The sequence below is a fragment of the Danio aesculapii genome, chromosome 13, assembly GCF_903798145.1.
Source record: "Danio aesculapii chromosome 13, fDanAes4.1, whole genome shotgun sequence".
NCBI lineage: Eukaryota > Metazoa > Chordata > Actinopteri > Cypriniformes > Danionidae > Danio > Danio aesculapii.
Window position 1 is genome coordinate 53628870 of NC_079447.1, and position 23194 is coordinate 53652063.

The 23194-nt window shown below is 40.9% G+C and overlaps 2 protein-coding genes across 3 annotated transcripts; one reads left to right on the forward strand and one right to left on the reverse strand.

The window, feature by feature from the left end:
• The first annotated feature begins 573 nt into the window (after positions 1–573).
• chs1 (chitin synthase 1) lies at positions 574–16899 on the forward strand. 2 transcript variants are annotated; one of them, XM_056470510.1, is made up of 19 exons: positions 574–672; positions 2296–2431; positions 3600–3785; positions 4562–5664; positions 5801–5902; positions 6598–6762; positions 6844–6991; positions 7074–7139; positions 7391–7625; positions 10103–10303; positions 10924–11208; positions 12457–12636; positions 12708–13254; positions 14485–14621; positions 15215–15570; positions 15719–15829; positions 15903–16120; positions 16441–16507; positions 16584–16899. In XM_056470510.1, exons 1-19 carry the CDS (start codon positions 626–628, stop codon positions 16683–16685), a joined length of 4392 nt encoding a protein of 1463 aa, XP_056326485.1. In that variant the 5' UTR covers positions 574–625; the 3' UTR covers positions 16686–16899. The 2 variants fall into 2 exon arrangements, with proteins under 2 accessions (XP_056326485.1, XP_056326486.1); XM_056470511.1 differs by having other exon boundaries at positions 14488–14621.
• A 690-nt stretch (positions 16900–17589) lies between these two features.
• On the reverse strand, positions 17590–23114 carry mpc1 (mitochondrial pyruvate carrier 1). The gene is made up of 4 exons (XM_056470512.1): positions 22890–23114; positions 22210–22306; positions 21852–21984; positions 17590–17914 (listed from the first exon to the last, which is right to left on the reverse strand). Exons 1-4 carry the CDS (start codon positions 22962–22964, stop codon positions 17890–17892), a joined length of 330 nt encoding a protein of 109 aa, XP_056326487.1. The 5' UTR covers positions 22965–23114; the 3' UTR covers positions 17590–17889.
• Between the last annotated feature and the right edge of the window lie 80 nt (positions 23115–23194).

Consider the following 23194-nt stretch of genomic DNA (forward strand, 5'->3'; position numbering starts at 1 on the left):
ACCGAGGTCTGCAGAAGAGCATCTCTGAACACACAACACGTCCAACCTTGAGGCGGATGGGCTACAGCAGCAGAAGACCACACCGGGTGCCGCTCCTGTCAGCTAAGAACAGGAAACTGAGGCTACAATTCACACAGGCTCACCAAAACTGGACAATAGAAGATTGGAGAAACGTTGCCTGGTCTGATGAGTCTCCATTTATTTATTTTGCTTGTTTTAATGAGAAACTCATTAATTTTGACTCATTATTTCTGAAATCAAGACTATGTTTATTACTCGTCTAGAAAATGCTTCTTGATTTAAGAGTTTTAGATATTTGGACTAGAAATGAGGCCTAAACTCTGAGTAACAGCACCTATTTTGCAGTGTAACGTGACATAATGTGTGTTTAAAAGCAAACGTGAGCCCTGGAGGCCTGCGCGTATGGTTAACGCTGATATATTCTGAATGTTATGATGGTGTGAACTTTGGTTGGAGTCATAAATCTGTTTTCCGATCAGGGATGTAATAAGGATGTGGAGATGAAGCTGCAGATCTTTGAACTCTTTTATGGCGGAGTGTGTGAGTTGAGATTTAAGTGCAGTGTGTGTGTGAGTGAGCTCATACAGCAGTGAATGGAGGAGAGATGGAGGAGCTGAAGCAGCGGGGGCAGAAGAGGGAAGGCCGACACAGGTAAAACACACACAAACTCATTCAAGACTGCAGATAATGCTGTTCTTATTCCGAGTTTCTGTCTTGTTTCTAGTCCAAATATCTAAACATTCTGAAATGAAGAAGCATTTTTAGACAAGCACAATATAAAGGCTTGCTTACAGATATAATGAGTCAAAATGAGGAGAGTTTCTCATTAAAACAAGCAGAATAATTTACTCCATTGTCAGATTATTTTGTCCTATATTTCCTTGTCAGATTAGCTTGTTTTAAGGAGAAACTCTCTTCATTTTGACTCATTATTCCTGAAAACAATACTATATTTTGTGCTTGTCTAAAAATGCTTCTGGATTTCAGTATTTTTTTTTATATGTGATAAAACTGCAGTATAATCTAATATAAAACACATTACAAGTGGATTAGCTAAATATAATGTATTCTATTAGTTTATATCTAAATGTATTTCTCTGTTGGATGTGGATGCATTATCAAATATGATGATGAAATGTTCTAATTTAAGATGTGTTTGCTGTTTTATTTTCACCTTTAACGTATTTCTGTCATGAAAAGCTGATTCTGATGTTGTTATTTTAGTAATGAGTGACTATAGAGTCTAGTGAATCTCAAACTATTGAATTACTGATAGACATTTTAATAATTTTCTTTGATTTTATTTCAGTTTTAGTGACAGTTTTAAGTTGAGAAATATTCTCACAGCAGATATCTGAATCCAGCAAAGTCATTCTTTTACTGCAAGTAACACAGAAATGTGTATACATGTGTGTGTTTGAGTTTGAGTTTAGTATAATAACCTGCTTCAGCCTCGCATGATCCTTTACAGACCTGACTAATGTGCTTATTTAATCATCAAGAAACATTTTTAATTATTATCAGTGTTGAAAACAGATAGATTTATTTAGCAGATGCTTTTATTCAGAGTGAATATAATATGAAGCAGTTGTGCTGTTTCCTGATGGTTGAAACACTAGTGTTTAGACTTTATATATAAATATATTCACAAAAGGTCAGTGTGATTGTTATAAGAATAACAATATACCTAATCTGAGAATAACACACCTTCAAATATCATTAATGACCAATCGAAATCAAGTATTACAGTTAGCTTTTCATTGTCAGTTTCACTTGAGGGTGACATGGTGTCGCACTGTGGCCTCACAGCAAGAAGGTCGCTGGGTCAGTGTGTGTTTCTGTGTGGAGTTTGCATGTTCTCCCCGTGTTGGCGTGGGTTTCCTTTGTGCTCCGGTTACCCCCACAGTCCAAACACATGTGCTATAGGGGAATTGATCAACTAAACTGGCTGTAGTGTATGAGTGTTTCCCAGTACTGGGTTGCAGCTGGAAGGACATCTGCTGTGTAAAACATGCTGGAATAATTGGCGGTTTATCGATCCCTGATAGATAAAGGGACTAACCCAAAAGTTAAATAAATGATTTTCTCCTGAGCCGTGACTGTTAGCTCCATGTCAGTCATTAGTGTTAGTTAATGGTGATGTTATGTAAGCTGTGCTGCAGATATCAGTATACACCCATCAACATGACTGACGTCAAGCCACACACTGTTGTGTAAGCATTAGGGGAGAGCTGAAGGATTATGTGAGGTTTCTGATTGTGATGGTGTGTACAGGGACACATGGGACCCCTTCCAGCTGAACCCCATCGGGGCGGAGAAGGAGAAGAAGCAAGTGTGTTTCCGGATCCTGCAGAATCTGGTGGCGGTGCTGGTGGGTCTGGCGGTGCTGGTCAGCGGTGTCGTCAGCAAGGTCAGACAGACAGGAACACTTCTGGACCATAAACACTTATCAAGCATTATAACAGCACCGCACCCTCATTACTCACAGTCTGATTCATGCACAGCAGCACGAACATTTCTCTAATCATATTCATGCACAATGCAAAAAAAGCTTTTCTTTTTGAGTTTGTGTCTCGTTTCTAGTCCAAATATCTACAAACTCTTAAATCAAGAAACATTTAGACAAGCACAACATATAGTGTTGTTTTCAGATAAATGATCAGAATGAAGTGAGTTTTCATTAATACAAGCAGAAGAATCCGACAATGGGGGAAGAGAAATCATTAAATCTTTGCTAAAGAATAATGCTCACACTTTACAATAAGGTTTCATAAGTTAATGTATTTAGTAACATGAACAAATAATGAACAATATATGCACAGCATTTATTAATCATAATTAAACATTTACTAATGCATTATCAACATCTAAATTCATGATTGTTAACATAAATGCACAATTAGTTAACATGAACTAACAACAACTGTATTTTCATTAACTAACATAAACAAGTACTGTAATAATGTAGTGTATATTGTTTGTTCATGTTAGTAAGTGCATTAAATAACATTAACTAATACAACCTTATTGTAAAGTGTTACCAGAATATTACATTGCTTACATCATGAGCAGATTATTTAGCTTGTTTTAAGGAAAAACTTGCTTATTTTTTTACACATTATGCAGGAAAACAAAACTATATTGTAGAAAATGCTGCTTGATTTTAACAATTTTTAGATATTTAGAAACAAGAATAAAAATAAGTAATAAAAGCATATTTTGCAGTGTGCTTGAAATGGGACCTTCATATGACTGTTGCTATTAAATATCACCCACAAATCTTTGACTGAAATGAAGTGTGAACAAACAAACAAACAAACAAATCAAACTCATGAAGGCTTGGAACCACATGAGAGTGATCAAATGCTCTGTAAATCTTTGGGTGAGCTGTCCCTTTAAGAGTGAATGTCAACATATTCATAGTTTTGAATGTTACCATGTTTATTTACCATGCAGTTATTGGCATTTTCACTATTACCCAACACGGACGTCAAGATTCAGACAGTCACATTCACATGTGTGGGTTTGACAGAGTGGGTATAATGACGTAAACTCCATATATTATATCTGTCCTGCAGGGCTCTCTGCTGGTTCTGACCACTCTTGCCGGTCCGAAGTCTCTGAGAGATGAAACCAACCAGCAGTTCTACGCCCTGCTGCTAATGTGTGTTCTGGTGACGCCAAACCTCCTGATGTTCCTCAAGGCCTTGTGGAAGTGTGTCTTCAAGAGCTACGTGGCTCCAAACCCAAGGACACTGGGAATCGTGAGTTGACACAAACTCCTGTAATGCACATTTTGTAGTTGTGGTTGTCAGTAACCAGTCAATCTTAAGAGGGAGTGGTAAAATGACACAGACTCAGGGTAAAGCAGACACTCTTTAGATCTTGAGTTAGAACAGTCTAGAGCACATCACGGTGGAGCTGTGATAACAGGGTTTACAGGACAAAACTACTGCAATGGCCAATCAAAACTAGACCAAAATAACCAAACACATATTCAGACTGAAGTGAACCCCAAACTTGAGGAATTCATTTAAAGTTAATAAATATTTTTAAAATGTCAAATAAACTCGGAAGATATTCCTAATTAATCTGTAGCTGCTGGACGTTCGTCTGTAGGGTGCTTCTACTGTTTTAGTTAATATTTAGCAATCATTCTGGAGAATCATAGCAATCTATCACAAAGGAAATCAGTTGCATCCCGAAACACACACTATACACTTATACGCTCAAATGTGTAGTTTCTAAGCATAATTCATGCAATATGTCAAACCTTTAAACAGTAGAATAAAAAACAACCCTCAGCAAGTGGTTAAAAGTAACCCAGTTTCACTGGAAAACTACAGACTGGGCAGCCTTTTATAATATCTTCCAATAATTAAATTTGTTCTGTTATTTTATGGGTTTCCTGACTCCATGGTTCAGCCGCTGCACTAGAAGACGTTCCCCAGCCCATGTTATTAAACACAATCATGACTTGTTGACAGGGCAGTAAATGTAAGTGCACTATAAACATCTCCTGCTGTTCATGCTTCCTCAGGTGTGTGGGATTGAGGCGCTGGTGGCGCTCGGGACCGCAGTGCTGGTGCTCATTGTGATGCCAAACCTTGACATCCTCACAAACCTGTGCATCCCGGGCGGGATCTGCATCTTTTCAGCCGTGCTCCAGATCGCCTTCCGTCTGCAGTCGCGGAGATGGATGATCCTCTACCCCATCTGCTCCCTCATTCTAGTGGTCAGCGGATACTTTCTGCTTGGCATCGACTACTACGTGAGAGAGAAAACTTATATCAAACATTTCGCTGAAAACTTTGAGGAACTGGATGATTATATGTCCTACGTATATGTCGGCGTTGCTATATTTGCATCTCTGCTGGTTTCCCTGAACTGGTGGGAGAACCCTTTTCAGGCCAGCACCAACATTCAGGAGATGCTCAGTGAGCTGGACACATTTAGGGACACTGCTTATGTGTTCACCAGCTTCATCCGTATAGTCGTGACTCTGGCCGTGTACTTCCTGTATTTCTGTGTTTTCGCAGAAAACCCAATCGATTGGAACGCTTACACTCAAGCCAGCAAAGCCACGCAGGAGATCGCCCTCGGCCTGTTTTTCCTGCAGGCCTTCTGCTCGGCTGCGTGCCACTGGTTTGGTGTCGTGGCCTGTAAGATCCACGCAATGAAATTTGGCTTTGCTCTGCCGGTGTCATTAATCGGTCCAGCAACTCTGATTCTGGGCATCATCCTGTTCGTGACTCAGTCTGCACAGTTTAACCCTTCACCTGAAATCGCCGCCATAATCAAAGGAAACATCACCAATGACTTCTGGCCATTTTGCTATGAACTTAAGTCTCTCAAAAATGTCAACACCACCCCAGTTGTGATGCTGGAGATCTCCTATAGCATCTGCAAGACCTCGCTGAACAATCCGTATGACATGTGGCCGTTCTCGATGCTGGCGCTGGAGGGGGTGTGCATGTGGCTGGCGCTCGTCTCCTGCACATATTACATCTGGAAAATCAAGGTGCAGAGAATCGAGCGCACATCGCTGCTCTTCGTACGCCGCCTGTACGAGTCCGCCTTCATTGACATCTCAATGCTACTCAACACTAAAATGAAGGTCATTCGCACGGCGAACCGAGAGAGGTACGTGCATCCATGCAACACGCATATATGATAATGACATTTTCAGTAATAAACTGTAAAGATCTGTTGAACAAACAGTACAGTGATAGCATGATGTCAGTGATGATCTAACCATGTCCTCCTTCTTTCTTTTAAGTAATAACGACGTTGAACTGGAAAACTGTGTCATTTACCTTTGTGCAACAATGTGGCATGAAACATATGATGAGATGCTGAAAATCTTGACTTCAATGTTCAGGTATTTGGACAGTCATGGTCAAGTATTATAACTGCGTTACCCAGATGCTCAAATTCCTCAAATATTGTGCTCAAATCCCTCACATATTGTGCTACCAACACTATTGTTGTATTGATTTAGAGTATGCAACACTATGCAACTTTCTCTCACCGACTCCACCTAAATGGAGCTGCCTGTTACCAGCAAAGCTGATCGCACTGTTCCAAAGACTGTAGATGTACGGTTCATTGGCTGGACTAAGAATGGGGAAAGTGCAACAAGATTTCAGAATTCTAGATTCCCCCATTCATTTAGACAGGGCTTTAGTCTTGGATGAGCTGCCTATGGGCATTGCCAATCTGACCGCTGAGTGAACAGACTTGCCTTGAAAGAGACCTTGACTGTTCTCCATGTCTACTGTTCCACTGGCAGGGATTGCATGTGTAATTTCAGGAGGCAGATCTAGAGGACGGCAACAGCAGAATTCACCTAGTTAAAGTTAAAACATTATTGTAGGTTTCATTACTGCTGCCTTAAGGTTGAGTTTGGGCGATATTACAGCCTCACATCACACCGAATTACACTGGTAGCACAATCTGATGGGGAGCATATTTGGTTACAGATATTTGCAATGTGCTTTTTGAAGTTCCACAATCTGAGCAGGTCAGGAATCCAGGTTCAGTCCTTATTGATTTGGCTTTCCTTGTTGGTTTCAGATTGGACAGATATCGAGGGGATCCGAAGGAGGAACACAAGGATTGCTTTGACTTTGAGTGCCATATTTACGTTGACGACGCCTTCATGATAGAAAAAGACTCTGGAACAAAGTTTGTCAACACCTATGTTGAAGACCTCATACATGTTGTGATGGAGGTGTACAGGTAAGGCAGAACTCTCTATTATCAGTCATGAGGGAATAATAATAAGCTACTGATCATAAATCAACTGTTCCTGCGCTCAAGGGTGTTCACCAATAAGGAGCCCGATGAGGTGTCTATCATTGAGACGCCGTACGGAGGTCGACTTGTGTTCGTCATGCCGGAGGGAAACATGCTTTACGTCCACCTGAAAGACAAACAGCTGATTCGAAATAAGAAGAGATGGTCACAGGTGAAACTCACAGTCTTACTCCTTTATTTGCAACCCCTCATGATGTTGATCTGAACCAAACTGAACACCTGTGCATCTGCAGATCATGTACCTGTACTACCTGCTCGGCTGGAAAGGATACAACGTCAAAAACCCCCAGAAAATAACAGTAAGTGATCATTATGTCTATCAGTGACGATTGATAAGTAATAATCAGGATAATGTGCATCCAGCCGGTGGTTAATTCAGAATAACCCCTTCAGTCTTTAACATTTGTTTATGTGCTCACAGTATTTCCACACACTCAGATTAAAGCTGATATGAATTATTGCTGATGTAAAGTAGTGAAGTTCTGCATTTGTAAATCATCTTTAGCTTCACACATACAGTGTAAGTGTTTTAATGTGTGTGTTCTTACAGAGACAAAACAATCCCTGCCGTGCCAGTCTTGTTTCACTGGATAGTGAGACCTATTTACTACCTGGTCTGGTTAATGACAGTAAGAGGAGGCATATATCTGATGACAACACCTACATCATGGCTCTGGACGGAGACACAGACTTCCACCCGAAGGCTCTGATTCTGCTGGTGGACCGATTGAGGATGTACGACAATGTGGGCGCAGCTTGCGGACGCATTCATCCTACTGGAATGGGTAAGATCATGTGTTTACTGTCATCTCCTGAATGCTTTTCTTGTGTTAGTTTTTGTCTTGTTTCGAGTCCAAATATATAAACATTTTTAAATCAAGAAAATATTAAAAGTATAGTGTTGTTTTCAGAAATAATGAGTCAAAATATGCAAGTTTTTCCTTAAAACAAGCAAAACAATCTGACAATGGGCTGAGCAGAATAATGTTATATCAAAACTAAAAACTAGATGATATGTTTCGCCCCATTGTCAGATAATTTAGCTTGTTTTAAGGAAAAACTCACTGATTTTGACTTATTAAACTGGACAGGATTGTTTGCTCGTCTATAAAAAGCTTCTTGATTTAAGAGTTTTGATGTAAGCACATAATATTTCACATTCATGTTGCTGTTAAGGGTAACACTTTACTTGAAGAGGTGTTCATAAGGCCGTCGTGACACCTTTGTAATCATGATTTATAGTCTTGAATGAGATTTTATGCATGTTTATGACAACTGTTATTAAGTGTCATTAGGTCAGTTATGTCATTTTAAATGCAAAGCTCAATGATGTCTTTAGCATGGCAGCTTGACATTTTCAAGACAACATAACTTGTCATAAACCTGTCATAAACATGACTGTCATGAGGTCATTATAATTGTGATGAATATTTTTATCAGTTTTATTTTGGCATTAAAGTTTCTCATGAAATGTCAATATTTTTAGGTTGTCATTAATATTTTGAAGAGTTTAGATGCAAAACTCTCTAAATCCGTTTGATATTTTCTTCTAAACTTAGCATTTTTCTCTGACTCTTGTGTGTGCAGGCTCAGATTGTTTACTTTTATACTGACAAAAAAAGTTCTTTTTATTGCCTTTAAAGTGAAATACTTGAACATAAATTTAGGAGGCTGAGAAAAACGCTCATTTTAGGAGAACATTTCAGATGGTTTTTGTGTCTGAACTCTTCATTTAATGACAAATTCAACTCGTGCCACTGTAGTTGAGGTCAAGAAAAATATTAATCATGTTTATGGCTGGTTTATGACAGGTTATGTAGTCTTGATAGTGTCAAGTTGTCATAACACAGACAAACAATATCATCTTTGCATTTAAAATGACATGACTGAGCTAATGACACTTCATAACAGTTGTCATAAGCCTGCAGTTACTGTATATTGATAGAATTGTCAGTATTATGAACGTTTCATAACAGTCTTCTGAAGTGTTTCCCAGTTGTGTAACAGTATTTCACAGTAATGAAGAAATAAGAGACTAATTACACAGCAGATAATGATGCACATGTGTATAGACCTGCTGTTCAAACCCTGATCGCAAAACAAAGTCCAGTGGCATAAAATCACACCACACCACCCATACTGGGAAGATGCATCCACAAGATAGCTAATCTCAACAAAACATGACAGTCTCCTTTTACAGTGGGATAATAACAGCGCTCAGCTATCAGCAAGAGTTAGCTGGAAATAAACCACCTTAAAGGCGTTTGATATGAGTAGTGTGATATAATATAATGTATAAGAAACAATATATAAAGAATACTGAACCAAACTCGTACTACAGTCGCACATGTGATTATGATTAAAGCTCATAATATTGTATATAATGATCAATTTCTTACATGTACAATCATTTCACTTCAACACCTCAGTGTCATCAGAAGCCATGGCTGTTGATTTGGACTCATTTATTTTTAATCTAATAAACCTGTCACCATTCATTCATTCATTCACTGCCATTATATGAATGACATGTGCTATTGTGAATTTGACCATCAGATGTGATGTGAGTTTGATTAGATGTGATGTGAGTGTGATCAGATGTGACGTGTGAATGTGATCAGATATGATGTTGTGAATGTGATCAGATGTGATGTGCATGATTGGATGTGATGTTGTGAATGTAATCAGATGTGACATTGTGAATTTGATCAGATGTGATGTGAGGGTTATCAGATGTTGTGTTGTGAATGTAATCGGATGTTGTGATTGTGATCAGATGTGATGTGTGATGTAGTAAAGGTGATCGGATGTGATGTGATGGTTATCAGATGTGGTGTTGTGAATGTGATCGCATGTTGTAATTGTGATCAGATGTGATGTTTCAATGTGATCAGATTTGATGTGTGATGCAAATGTGATCAGATATGAGGTGTGACGTGAGTGTTATCAGATGTGATGTTGTGATTGTGATGTGAGTGTTATTAGATGTGATGTTGTGATTGTGATGTGAGTGTTATTAGATGTGATGTTGTGATTGTGATCAGATGTTGTGATTGCGATCAGATGTTGTGATTGTGATCAGATGTAATGTTGTGAATCTGATGTTGTGTGATGCGAGTGTTATCAGATGTGATGTGATTGTGATCAGATGTGATGTTGTGAATGTGATCAGATGTTGTGAGTGTGATCAGATGTTGTGAGTGTGGTCAGATGTGATGCTGAGAGTGTTATCAGATGTAATGTTGTGATTGTGATGTTTCAGGACCGATGGTGTGGTATCAGAAGTTTGAGTATGCGGTGGGCCACTGGCTCCAGAAAACAGCAGAGCACGTGTTCGGTTCAGTTCTTTGCAGTCCTGGATGCTTCAGTCTGTTCAGAGGATCTGCACTGATGGACGACAACGTACTGAAGAGATACACAACTAAAGCCACACGAGCATCTGAGTATGTGCAGTACGATCAAGGTAAACAAACCACAGCCTGTTGTGGTGTTACAAAGATTTCAGTAACTGTCATCCGTAAAGGTTCCGTCAGAGTAATCAGATCACACTTACATTTTAAAAAGGAGGATATTATCATGATTACAATCCTGAATTTTAAACAACATAAAGTGTATTATTAGTTTTATACAGTGCAAAATTACTTTCATTTTATGTCCAAATATCTAAACAAATAATAAAGTGAGAAGTATTGTCTTTTAATATTAGTGTTTTTATAGAAATGAGTCAAATTAAGTGAATTTTTCCTTAAAACAAGCTCAATAATGTAACATTGGCAGAGTGTTTCAAGGAAAAACTCACTTTAATTTCGACTCATTTCTGAAAAGAAGACAATAACTTTTACTTGTCAATTTTTCTTAGATATTTGGATTATAAACAAGAGAAAAACTGGGAAAAGTGGGTCATTTTAACTCGAAGAGTGAATATTATAGAGAATTATAGACTGCAGAAGGGTTAAATGGAAAATGCACTAGTGTAAATACCACTGTACTGCGTGTTGTGGTGCTTCTGCAATACTGATTAAGTGTGAGTGTAGAAACTGTGGATCCTGTAAGCTCCAGCAATGTGTGTGTGTGTGTGTGTAGGGGAGGACCGCTGGCTGTGCACTCTCCTACTGCAGCAGGGCTGGCGGGTGGAGTATAACGCCGCCTCGGACGCCTACACCAACTCTCCACAGGAGTTCAAGGAGTTTTACAACCAGAGGCGGCGCTGGGGTCCGTCAACCCTGGCCAACACCCTGGACCTGCTGCACAGCGGGAAGGAGACGGTCAAGAGGAACACCTCCATATCCATGCTCTACATCCTCTATCAGATCTTCACCGTGGCCTCCTCCATCCTGGGACCCGCGTCGGTCACCCTCATGATCGCAGGTACATCGTCAAGCTCTGGGTCAATGTAAAGGTGCATTCGGTCACACTCTGTTCTGAAAACAGCTGTTCTTACAGCTGTTTTGTCTTGTTTCTAGACCAAATATTGAAAAAATACATTTAATCAAGAAGCATTTTCTAGACAATTAAAACATATTAAAACATCGTATTGTTTTCAGAAATAGTCAAAATAAAGCAAAATAATCTGCCAATGAGATAAAATAAACTTAATTCAAAGTGAAAACAAGATTATTTAGCTTGTTTTAAAGAAATAACTCGTATAAATGCACCTATTAATAAGAAGGATTATTATTATTGTTGTTTTTGTTATTATTATTATTGTTGTTATTATTGTTGTTGTTATTATTATTATTATTGTTGTTGTTATTATTATTATTATTATTATTATTATTATTATTATTATTATTATTATTATTATTACTCATATTATTGTTATTATTATTATTATTTTTATTGTCGTTATTATTGTTATTATTGTTATTATTGTTGTTGTTATTATTATTATTGTTGTTGTTGTTATTATTATTATTACTAATATTATTATATTATTATTATTATTATATTATTATTATTATTGTTATTATTTTTATTGTCGTTATTATTGTTATTATTATTATTGTTTATATTGTTGTTGTTATTATTATTATTATTGGTGTTGTTATTATTATTATTGTTATTCTTATTGTTGTTGTTTATTATTGTTATTATTATTATTATTATTATTATTAAGTCACTTTAAATCACTTAACATTGTCCCGAAAGCAATCTTTTAACTTGTCCAGAAAATGCAGAATTTTTGGATGTTTGGAATAGAAACAAGACCAAGAGCACATTTAATTATCTAACTTTACTATTAAATCAGGTTGAGCTGGAAACCATGTCACATCTGACGGCTTGTTTTGCCAGTGTTACCTTGTTAAGCCCCGCTCACATTTTAATAATCCTAAAGGACTGTAGCAGGTCAAAAACCAAAATAAGCATGCTAGACCTTCAGTGATGATGCTGTGAAGCACCACAGACATCCACTATGACACCCTACATAAGACAAGAAGAAACTGTTGTATATTGTGTCCGCCATCCATTTGTTGTTTACGAATCCCCACGACACCCTTCATCAAGCAGATCTTCTGAAAATCATGAGGAAATGGTGGATTTTCCCAGAAAGACTGTGTATTAAATATACGCTCCTGTGTACATTTAGTCTGCTAATTTCCTTTCCTTCCATTTCAGGAGCGTTCCAGTTTGTGTTTGGCGTATCCGGCACTCTCTCCATCGTAATCGCTGTCATCCCTCCAGTGTTTTACATGCTCATCTGTTTTCTGGCCAAACCCAATCTACAAATCACCATCGCCGCCATCCTCAGCGTCATTTACGCCTTCCTGATGACGGCGTCCTTCTTCGCCATCATCGGTAATCATCCTTCATGTTGTATTTGAGGCGTGTTGAATATGTGCTCGTAACACTGCATCTCCTCACGCTAGGTGACATGGTCATCCAGGGCACATTTATAACTCCCACCGGCCTCTTCCTGGTGTCCGGCGCCATCCTGTACATGGTGACGGCGGTGCTCCACCCGCAGGAGTGCACGCTGATCATCTACGGCCTGATGTACTTCATCTGCATCCCCAGCGGGTATCTCCTGCTCACCATATACTCGCTGGTCAACATGCACATCGTGTCCTGGGGCACACGGGAGTCCAACAAGGGCAAGGAGCAGAAAAAGCAGGTGGGCGTGGTGTGCAACCGCGACTGCAGGATGTGCTGCTGGGATGTCAAAATACAGGTGACGCAGGAGACTGAAAACCTCATCCTTCAGCAAATGCAGCAGGCCGTCAATCCAAACGCCGCCGCCGCCACCGCAGCTAAAGCGGAGCCTGAAGAGCCGGCGACTCTGAGCGCCGCTGAAGAACACAGCAGTGTGGAGATCCACAGACACGTCCAGACACAAAACCTGGAGAACAAGAAGGACCAGACCAAGGAGGATCTCAACAAGGACAACAGGGAGAAAGACTCGGAGTCTGAGAGAAGGTGAGAGGATGCAGCCTAAAGGCCCTGGTGTACTCAAGTCTTCATTTAAAGTATACTGTCTTCAAAACGTTCAGTAGCACATCAGTAATGACGGCTCAATGCTGTTTAGGAGATGAAATGAACAATAGTTTGCTTTGGTGAGCTGTTTAAACAGCAGACTGACGTGTTTTTAGCCGGATGTTGATGAAACTACATCATTTCAGTCCTTTTATTGATCGCATTTGAAGAATATTGTGGTCACTGTCTCCTAACTACATGCAATGTGAAGCTGCGACACGTGACAGAAGCTAAATCATTCCGCAACAGCAGTTCACGACTGAATAACAGCCTAAACTAAACAATAATGATCAGCAACTGCTGACAGTGAGCTTTATTCAGTGTTAAAGGCTCTCAGTGTGAGTTTGAACACCATTTAACCTGATATTTACTGTCATTCTGAAAGCAGAAGCAGATATAGCTGCGTATAGATGTGTCCTTCAGGTGGTACTACATTTGATTTACCACACAACTGTCTGAATAGTGTGCTCTATATAGTATGAACGGGATTGGGATGTACTACATCCACTATTTGTCATATCACTTGTGGTGCATTATGGGATAGCGTACTAGAATCTCCCCCAAAGTAGTAGGTCCTCCGGGTGTTTTTACAATACTAAGAATTCGGATCGGTGACACGGTGGCTCAGTGGTCAGCACTGTGCCCTCACAGCAAGAAGGTCTCTGGTTCGAGTCTCGGCTGGGTCAGTTGGTGTTTCTGTGTGGAGTTTGCATGTTCTCCCTGTGTTGGTGTGGGTTTCCTCTGGGTGCTCCGGTTTCCCCCACAGTCCAAACACATGCGCTATAGGGGAATTGATTAACTAAACTGGCTGTAGTGTATGAGTGTGTGTGTGTGAATGTGTGTATGGGTGTTTTCCAGTACTGGGTTGCAGCTGGAAGGGCATCCACTGTGTAAAACATATGCTGGAATAGTTGGTGGTTCATTCCACTGTGGTGACCCCTGATTAATAAAGAAAATAAATGAATTCTGATATTCTCCTCGGCTCACACACTGTTTTCCACATACAGTAGGGAAGTGTGTGATTTGAGACGCAGCCGTAGTTTACTTCAGATCTTGGAATCGGGTGCAAGCAGAGAAATCTCTTGTCGCTGTGATGGTATGGTGCCACATGCTGTTAGGACACGCTGTAAAACTTCTTAACCTTCATAAACTGATTCTGACTCCATCTTACAGCAGCAGCTCCAGCAGCTCTGAGAAGAAGACGGACACGTTTAATGACGACACCGACTACGAGGACACCGACTACGATGATGACGACGAGGATTATGATTATAATACTGTGGAGCCCAAAGAAGTTGTGCCTGAGAGCGGTAAGAGACGGCGTCAGATCACTCGTGTGTTTGGCAGAAATCTTCAAATCCACCCTAAAGCTGACTGGTGTCCAGTGGAGAGCAGAGAGAGCTCCTGCATGAGCATTTATTAATTAAACAAATCTGATGACACGGTTACCTGTACAACATTACCCCCAGACCTGCTGCGGTCAGCTCCACTGTTACCGGTGTAGAGGTTTATCTTGTTTCTAGTCCAAATATCTAAAAGTTCTAACATCAACAAGCTCTAAATCTGGTCTCGTTTACTGAAATAATTAAGTATAATGAAGAGAGTAAATCTGATAATGGGGGAAGCAGAGTAATCTAGTTTAATTTACTCCATCCTCAGATTATTCTGCTTGTTTTAATGAGAAACTCTCTTCAGTTTGACTCATTATTTCTGTAAACAACACTAGATTTAGAGCTGGTCTAGATAATGCTTCTTGATTGAAGAGTTTGTAGATATTTGGACCAGAGTCAGAACTCTGAGTAAGAGCACATGTTTTGCAGTGGATCTCCTCTGATGTTGGTGTAGAGTTGCTCTGAGCATTGATTTATTATTCACATGTGTGTGTGTGTGTCCAAATGCACAGCGTGGGTGGAGCCTGTGAAGAGGGAGTTCCTGAAGAAACTGACCTACGCCAATCTGAAGAGGAACCTTCAGGAGCAGATCCGCTACACGCTGAGGAACAAGAACCAGGAGGACCTGTGCGAGGAGCTGGTGCTGATCCTGACCGACACGCTGAACGACGAGCTGAAGGATAAAGTGGGTCCTGAAGACGTCTTGACCGAGACGCAGCTGGAGGAGCTGCAGTACGCCCTCAATGAAGCGGCGCGGCGCATCGTCAAGACCAACCGCATCGAGACCGGCTCGCAGCGGGTGGAGCGGCGGGTCAAACGGGGCATCGAGAGGACGCTGGTGGCGCCGCAGGTGGAGAAACTCTCCGAGGTGAGCATTCAACACACACTGAGAAACATCTGCTCTTACTCTGACAGTCGCTGAATTGACCTGGTGCTGCAGTGTTTGAGCTGCAGTCTCGGTTAAACTCATATTGACATGACATTTCAAACGGAGGATGTTCCTCTATCATCATCAGGATGAGCATGATTTCTGGGAGAAGCTGTTGGACCGTTACCTGAAGCCCATTCAGGATGATAAAGCTCATCTGGAGGAGGTGACGCGGGAGCTCAAGTCTCTGAGGAACAAAGTAAGCAGAGAAATGAAGAGCAGTGTGTTTCCCCTGTGCTGTGTCTATCTTCATGTGTTCTCTGTGTCTGCAGGCAGTGTTTCTTTACTTCATCATTAATGTCCTGTGGGTCGTAGCCACCTTCTTCCTTCAGGCCATCGGCAGTGATGTTCTGAGCATAGAGATCCCCAAATATTACCCCAATAAAACCCTGGCCCCGGACCCCCTGAGGGTGGAGCCGCTGAGTCTGATGTTCCTGCTGTCCTTTGCCGTCCTGCTGATCGTCCAGTTTCTGGCTATGCTTTACCACAGGTACCACTATCAGTCCATTAATACATATATAAGCACTGCACATATACGGCGGATGTGTTGAGCTATTATTCCTCAATAACAGGATCTTAAGAGTTTTGATAACGGCATTAATTATATCAGGTCATGTGTGAAAGCAGTGTCTGTATGTGTATTTGGGCACATTTAGTCTCAGGAATATGATCTTCACAGCTCTTATTGATGGATATATTTGTAGTTTCAGTTCCAGGAAGATTTAGGAAAACTGAAGTGAAATATACCTGTACTTCTGTAATGTCTCCTCTCCTGTATGGATGTTGAAGCTGTGGTGTTTGTGATTGCAGGGTCTACACCCTCATCCATGTGGTGTCGTACAGAAGCTCAGAGAAAAACTACAAAGAGAAAGACGAGGTCAGCAACGCTTCATTCAGCCGCTGTTTCTCCTCTAAACTCTTCCTGAATGTTGTGATGGGTTTATTGTTGACAGGAGGATGAAGAGGATGCGCTGATCTTGGGGAACGTCATCCCCAGCAGTCTGGTGATCACCGGAGACGACCTGTTGAACGGAGACTCCTTCATTCCGAGTTAACGGAGCATCGGTGGAAATTACCCAGTGATTTCACACACACATGACGAGAGAGTCAGGCGGATCAACAGCACACGCCTGACGCTGGAGCTGGGGTTTGTTTACTGTACATATTTGCACTGAAGAGTCACGTTTGTATCTATACTTTAAACAGTGTTTTACTTCTGATCAAATGTCTTCATATTTTACTTTGTCATAATAAATATCCTTCAACAAACTGCTGCACAAGAGCTCATGTGTGTTCAAAACCACCGGAGATATCTCTACACGTCTGGCTGTAGATCTGAACTAGTTCTCTTTTTGATCTGTAGTTCTTAAGGAACACTTACAGGGAACCTATTATTCCCCTTTATACAAGCTGTAAATGCGTCTCTGCTGTGTCTAGAGTGTGTGTGTGTGTGTGTGTGTGTGTGTGTGTGTGTGTGTGTGTGTTTGAGCTGAGAACACACACAGATAATGTTCTCCAGCTCTCTGAAACTGACCCTTTTGATCCTAATCGTGGTGTTTTGGTGACTGTCACTTTAAATGCAAATGAGATTGTGCTCTCTTCAGAAGAGGGCGGAGCTACAGATGCATATGCATGAGCATAGTGACAGATGTAAAACAGCAGTGTGTGTGTTGTCAGTGCTCCTGTCGCTCCTCATCTAAAACTCCACATCTATAATCCTCTTAGTCTATACTGACATTATCTTCAGCAGCTCAAACACTCTAATGGCTAATGGACAGACGGCTGCTTCTCACTCAGGGCTGCTGTTTATGCTAATGAGATGGAAACTAGTGGGCGGGGCTTTCCCCCTCTGATGTCAGTCAGTGTTTCCTTCATCATGTCTGATGATAAATAAATAATCATTATTCCTGTTAAAGGTCTAACAGATAGATCAATAGACAGATGAACAGAACAATAAAGTCATTATTACATGTTTAATTATTTCTCCATATTCATCTCTAATACACTGATCATCTCACTGTGTGCAAATAAATTAACCCAATACTCCTACATTACAAACTGAGCTGCTGTAAGGCTTCAAATGATTAACAGAGAGAGAAATGGCATAAACCAAACCGCTGTGTGTGTGTGTGTGTGTGCGTGTGCGTGTGCGTGTGCGTGTGTGTGTGTGTGTGTGTGTGTGTGTGTGTGTACAGTTATTTATTCATGTGCTCAAACTGTGGATCTTCCAGCAGAGGTTGATGATGATGATGATGAAGATCACTTGGCCATCTTCTTCTCCATGCTGAGGAGACAGAAACACACCACAGTGTCACACAAACACTCGTTCTGCATCTGCTGTTCGACTATCATCATCAGTGACAGGTTTATCTTCATGATGGCCCTCATGTCCAGCTCTGTACACAGCAGATGATGATGATGATGATGATGATGAGTGTGCTTGTGTTAGATCAGGGCTGACCCTGTTCCTGGAGCTCCACCCTCCTGTATACTTCAGTTACATCCCATCTCAAACACACCTGCCTGTAATTATCCTGTGTAACGCTGCGCTCACACTGCACTGATCTCCTCAGACCTCCATTTATACTCATGTGACTGCGTCAGGACCAATCAAAGATTAAAACAGGACCTCTCTGGACAGAAATGTAAAATATGGATCAATCGCTGGCTTTATTAATGTCTAATCTTGTTTAATGCCGCCCCTTTCTCAGCGCTGCACAACAGAATTTCACATGCTCAAACTCCAGTGCGACCGCAGCTTTATTCATGTCCTGATTAAGTGTTTCAGGTGTGTTTAATCAGGGCTGGAGCGGAGGTCTGCAGGTGGGCTGAGTGAGGCTTCATGAAACACTGATAGTCAAAGCACACAGCGGTGTCTCATTACAGAGGCTGCATCCTCCAGAACATGCAGACTTCATAGGTGAGTCCATCAGTCCACACAGGCTGACCGAGTGTTTTAAATGAGAGGATCTCGTCTACAGAGGACAGATCTCTCCGTCTCGTTAATAAGCCATAAGAAAACCTCTAATGACCTTCCATAGTGATTTTGAGTGATCCTGAAGGTAAAGCAAGGTTTACAGATGCTGGAAATACACTTCCTTACATCCAGAAATAAAGTAAACTGTGTAAACTCCTCTTCAGTCAGACGTGTCCTGCTCCTCATGATTTTAACATGTGTTTAGGGTTGGCACCTATAGCCTAGTGGTGAAGTGCTCCAACATACAGCACCGAGGTGCTCACGGCGACCTGAGTTTGATTCCCAGCTCGAGGTCCTGTGCCGATGCTTCCCCTCTCTCTGCTCTCTCTGCTCTCCTGTCTGTTCTTCAGTGTCCTATAACATTAAAGGTGAACCCCCCTAAACACTCATTAAAGAGCATGTGTTTAGATCTCTGAGTAAATAATCCCTAATCCATAGATTTAATCGGCAGTGTTCTTATAACAGCGCCCTGTAGTTATCAACACGTGAGGAATCTCGGGTCATCTGATGCTGTGAAGGACCCATCCATCCTCCACTAGCTGGGAAGCGATGGACACATTGTGAGGTGTGTAAGGAGCCTCGAGTTTCTTTGGAATGAGACAGCCTTCGTCACGCCGTGATGACGCAGCGCACCGAATGCAGCCCTCAGAGGATGCAGCCTCTGAAATGAGACACAGCCGATGTGTTGAAGCGTCGTACCCCGTCTCTGACAGCGAGTGGTCTTTTGTATGTGCTGCTCTGGAACAGCTTTAGTAAAGAAACTCACACAAGCTGAGGAATCACCCCCCCCCGCGCTGTACAGCTGAGGGGTACGGCGGATTAGTGAAGCGCTCAGAGTTCCTGACTAGCATGCAGAGCTAACGGGTTCAGATCCAGGCTGCTGCAGCTATAATGACGGTGTGAAATGCTCTGTTATTGTAACGTGTTTTAACACTGATCGAACACTTCATCAGTAAATATGTCTCGTTTTGCTCATTAAACAGGCTGGGTTGTCATTGATTTTCCATTTATTGTACTTTATTAATGTCTAACCCTGACACTGAACCCAACCGTCACCCTACTGTACAGATATTAATCACGGTTATACAGTAATGACAATGAGGCTGTACTGACGGCGTATCCACAGCTGTATCCTATCTAGACTACACTATACAGCAGTCACATTATTAATACATGAACCATCATGTCAGAGTGATGCTACATGTCAGGGTTCAAACCTAAAAGCCAAATACAGCACCGTAACCATGTGCACACACGCTCCACTAGGCTATACGAGACCCTCTATTCTGACCCTGTCAGTCAAACACTGATTCACCAGGTCTCCAAACGCTTTAGTCACGTGACCTGCGCGTATCAGATCCACATCAGCCATCCCTACAGGAAGGTAGATATCCAGGACAAGGTTGATCACCCCTGTGTTAGATGATGATACTAATGAGTGTACTTGTGTTAGATACTAACGAGTGTACTTGTGTTAGATACTAATGAGTGTACTTGTGTTAGATAATAACGAGTGTACTTGTGTTAGATACTAACGAGTGTACTTGTGTTAGATAATAACGAGTGTACTTGTGTTAGATAATAACGAGTGTACTTGTGTTAGATACTAATGAGTGTACTTGTGTTAGATAATAACGAGTGTACTTGTGTTAGATACTAATGAGTGTACTTGTGTTAGATACTAACGAGTGTACTTGTGTTAGATAATAACGAGTGTACTTGTGTTAGATACTAATGAGTGTACTTGTGTTAGATACTAATGAGTGTACTTGTGTTAGATACTAATGAGTGTACTTGTGTTAGATACTAATGAGTGTACTTGTGTTAGATACTAATGAGTGTACTTGTGTCAGATAATAACGAGTGTACTTGCGTTAGATAATAACGAGTGTACTTGTGTCAGATAATAACGAGTGTACTTGTGTCAGATAATAACGAGTGTACTTGCGTTAGATAATAACGAGTGTACTTGTGTTAGATACTAATGAGTGTACTTGTGTTAGATACTAACGAGTGTACTTGTGTTAGATACTAACGAGTGTACTTGTGTTAGATAATAACGAGTGTACTTGTGTTAGATACTAATGAGTGTACTTGTGTTAGATACTAATGAGTGTACTTGTGTTAGATACTAATGAGTGTACTTGTGTTAGATACTAATGAGTGTACTTGTGTTAGATACTAATGAGTGTACTTGTGTCAGATAATAACGAGTGTACTTGCGTTAGATAATAACGAGTGTACTTGTGTTAGATACTAATGAGTGTACTTGTGTTAGATAATAACGAGTGTACTCGTGTTAGATACTAACGAGTGTACTTGTGTTAGATAATAACGAGTGTACTTGTGTTAGATAATAACGAGTGTACTTGTGTTAGATACTAACGAGTGTACTTGTGTTAGATACTAATGAGTGTACTTGTGTTAGATAATAACGAGTGTACTTGTGTTAGATAATAACGAGTGTACTTGTGTTAGATAATAACGAGTGTACTTGTGTTAGATAATAACGAGTGTACTTGTGTTAGATACTAACGAGTGTACTTGTGTTAGATACTAACGAGTGTACTTGTGTTAGATAATAATGAGTGTACTTGTGTTAGATACTAATGAGTGTACTTGTGTTAGATACTAATGAGTGTACTTGTGTTAGATACTAATGAGTGTACTTGTGTTAGATAATAACGAGTGTACTTGTGTTAGATAATAACGAGTGTACTTGTGTTAGATAATAACGAGTGTACTTGTGTTAGATACTAACGAGTGCACTTGTGTTAGATATTAATGAGTGCACTTGTGTTAGATACTAATGAGTGTACTTGTGTTAGATACTAATGAGTGTACTTGTGTTAGATAATAATGAGTGCACTTGTGTCAGATACTAATGAGTGTACTTGTGTTAGATAATAATGAGTGTACTTGTGTTAGATAATAACGAGTGTACTTGTGTTAGATAATAACGAGTGTACTTGTGTTAGATAATAACGAGTGTACTTGTGTTAGATACTAACGAGTGCACTTGTGTTAGATATTAATGAGTGCACTTGTGTTAGATACTAATGAGTGTACTTGTGTTAGATACTAATGAGTGCACTTGTGTCAGATACTAATGAGTGTACTTGTGTTAGATATTAATGAGTGCACTTGTGTTAGATACTAATGAGTGTACTTGTGTTAGATACTAATGAGTGTACTTGTGTTAGATAATAATGAGTGCACTTGTGTCAGATACTAATGAGTGTACTTGTATTTGATGAGTCTGCTGCCCTGGATGAGCTGTGCGCCCTCATTAGTGAAGTGGCAGGCGAACAGGAGCCAGTTTCTGGGCTGCACTTTATAGGCGAAGCGCATGAAGAGGAGAGAGTAGCAGGTCAGAGCTGCGGACACAACAGAGGAGGAGGAGAAGAGGAGTCAGTCCACACCTTCACATTCTGCTGTTCCTCACACACACACACACACACACACACACACACACACACACACATTTGAACTCTCTCACAAACACACCTTTGAACCCTCACACACTGACATTACTGTCACACACACACACACACAGTTACACAAGCACTGCAGGGGTGTGTGTGTGTGTGTGTGTGTCCTACCGAAGGTCATGCGTCCGCTGATGATCTCTGGACTCTTCTTCATATCACTGATGGCAGCGATGGGCAGACCCCAGTTGGCCACCGGACCCCAGAAATGCTGAAAACACACACACACACACACACACACACACACACTTATATAGCGAGGGTTGGCCAGAGCTGTGCTGATGAACGCTTCAGAGACTCAGACTCACCGTGCTGGAGTGCAGATCCAGAAGACCAGCAGATCAGCAGCAGAACACACACACACACACACACACACAAAGAAATCAACACAGTTAATGCAGAGGCTCTGTAAACACTGCACGCACACGCACACACACTCTCTCTCACTCACTCACACACACACACACACACAACTATCCGACCATTAGTACATAAAGTAAAGGGCACACTTTCAGCATATCACAGTTAAAATAATCAAAATAAAATATCAAGTGTGTGTGTGTGTGTCAGTGTGCGTGTGTGTGTGTGTGTGTGCGTGTGTGTGTGTGTTCCAGCGCCACCTGCTGATTCACGGCAGAGCTGCGGTTTATGATCTTCACACACTATGATTAACTTTTCTCTCACACACACACAGTAACACACGCACTTTTACAAACACAAGCACACGTAGACATACACACACACAGGTGTGAATCTCTCTATAATGTCGAACGAAAACACACACACACACACACTGACCTCATCAGGTAATCTCTGAACTCTTTGCTGCGCAGATGATCCACAGCTTTGCGCGCCAGAGTTGCCGCCATTGTTCAGTCAGATGATGAAGATGATGATGATGATGGTGATGTTACAGTGGTGTGTGAATGTGGATATCAGAGTTATTATGAGGGAAACTCTGCGCGCTGCAGTCAGCAGATGAGAACTAGAGGACAGTGTCGCGCAGGCGCAGTAGCGGAATGCGTCATTTCCGGCATAAATATTGACTCGTTGCAAAAGTCCTCAAAATCACGAGAAATCAATGCATCGCCTGAAATTT

Bases quoted from the DNA above. Each gene is read 5' to 3' on its own strand.
- chs1 (XM_056470510.1), top strand. From the start codon at position 626: ATGGAGGAGCTGAAGCAGCGGGGGCAGAAGAGGGAAGGCCGACACAG. The intron at 15,830-15,902 runs GTAAGCAGAGAA...CTGTGTCTGCAG, and splicing joins TCAAGTCTCTGAGGAACAAA to GCAGTGTTTCTTTACTTCAT. The intron at 16,121-16,440 runs GTACCACTATCA...TTGTGATTGCAG, and splicing joins CTGGCTATGCTTTACCACAG to GGTCTACACCCTCATCCATG.
- mpc1 (XM_056470512.1), bottom strand. From the start codon at position 22,964: ATGGCGGCAACTCTGGCGCGCAAAGCTGTGGATCATCTGCGCAGCAAA. The intron at 22,307-22,889 runs GTGTGTGTGTGT...GTGTGTTTTCAG, and splicing joins GAGATTACCTGATGAGGTCA to CATTTCTGGGGTCCGGTGGC. The intron at 17,915-21,851 runs GTACACTCATTA...CTGTCTCCTCAG, and splicing joins AGCAGACTCATCAAATACAA to CATGGAGAAGAAGATGGCCA.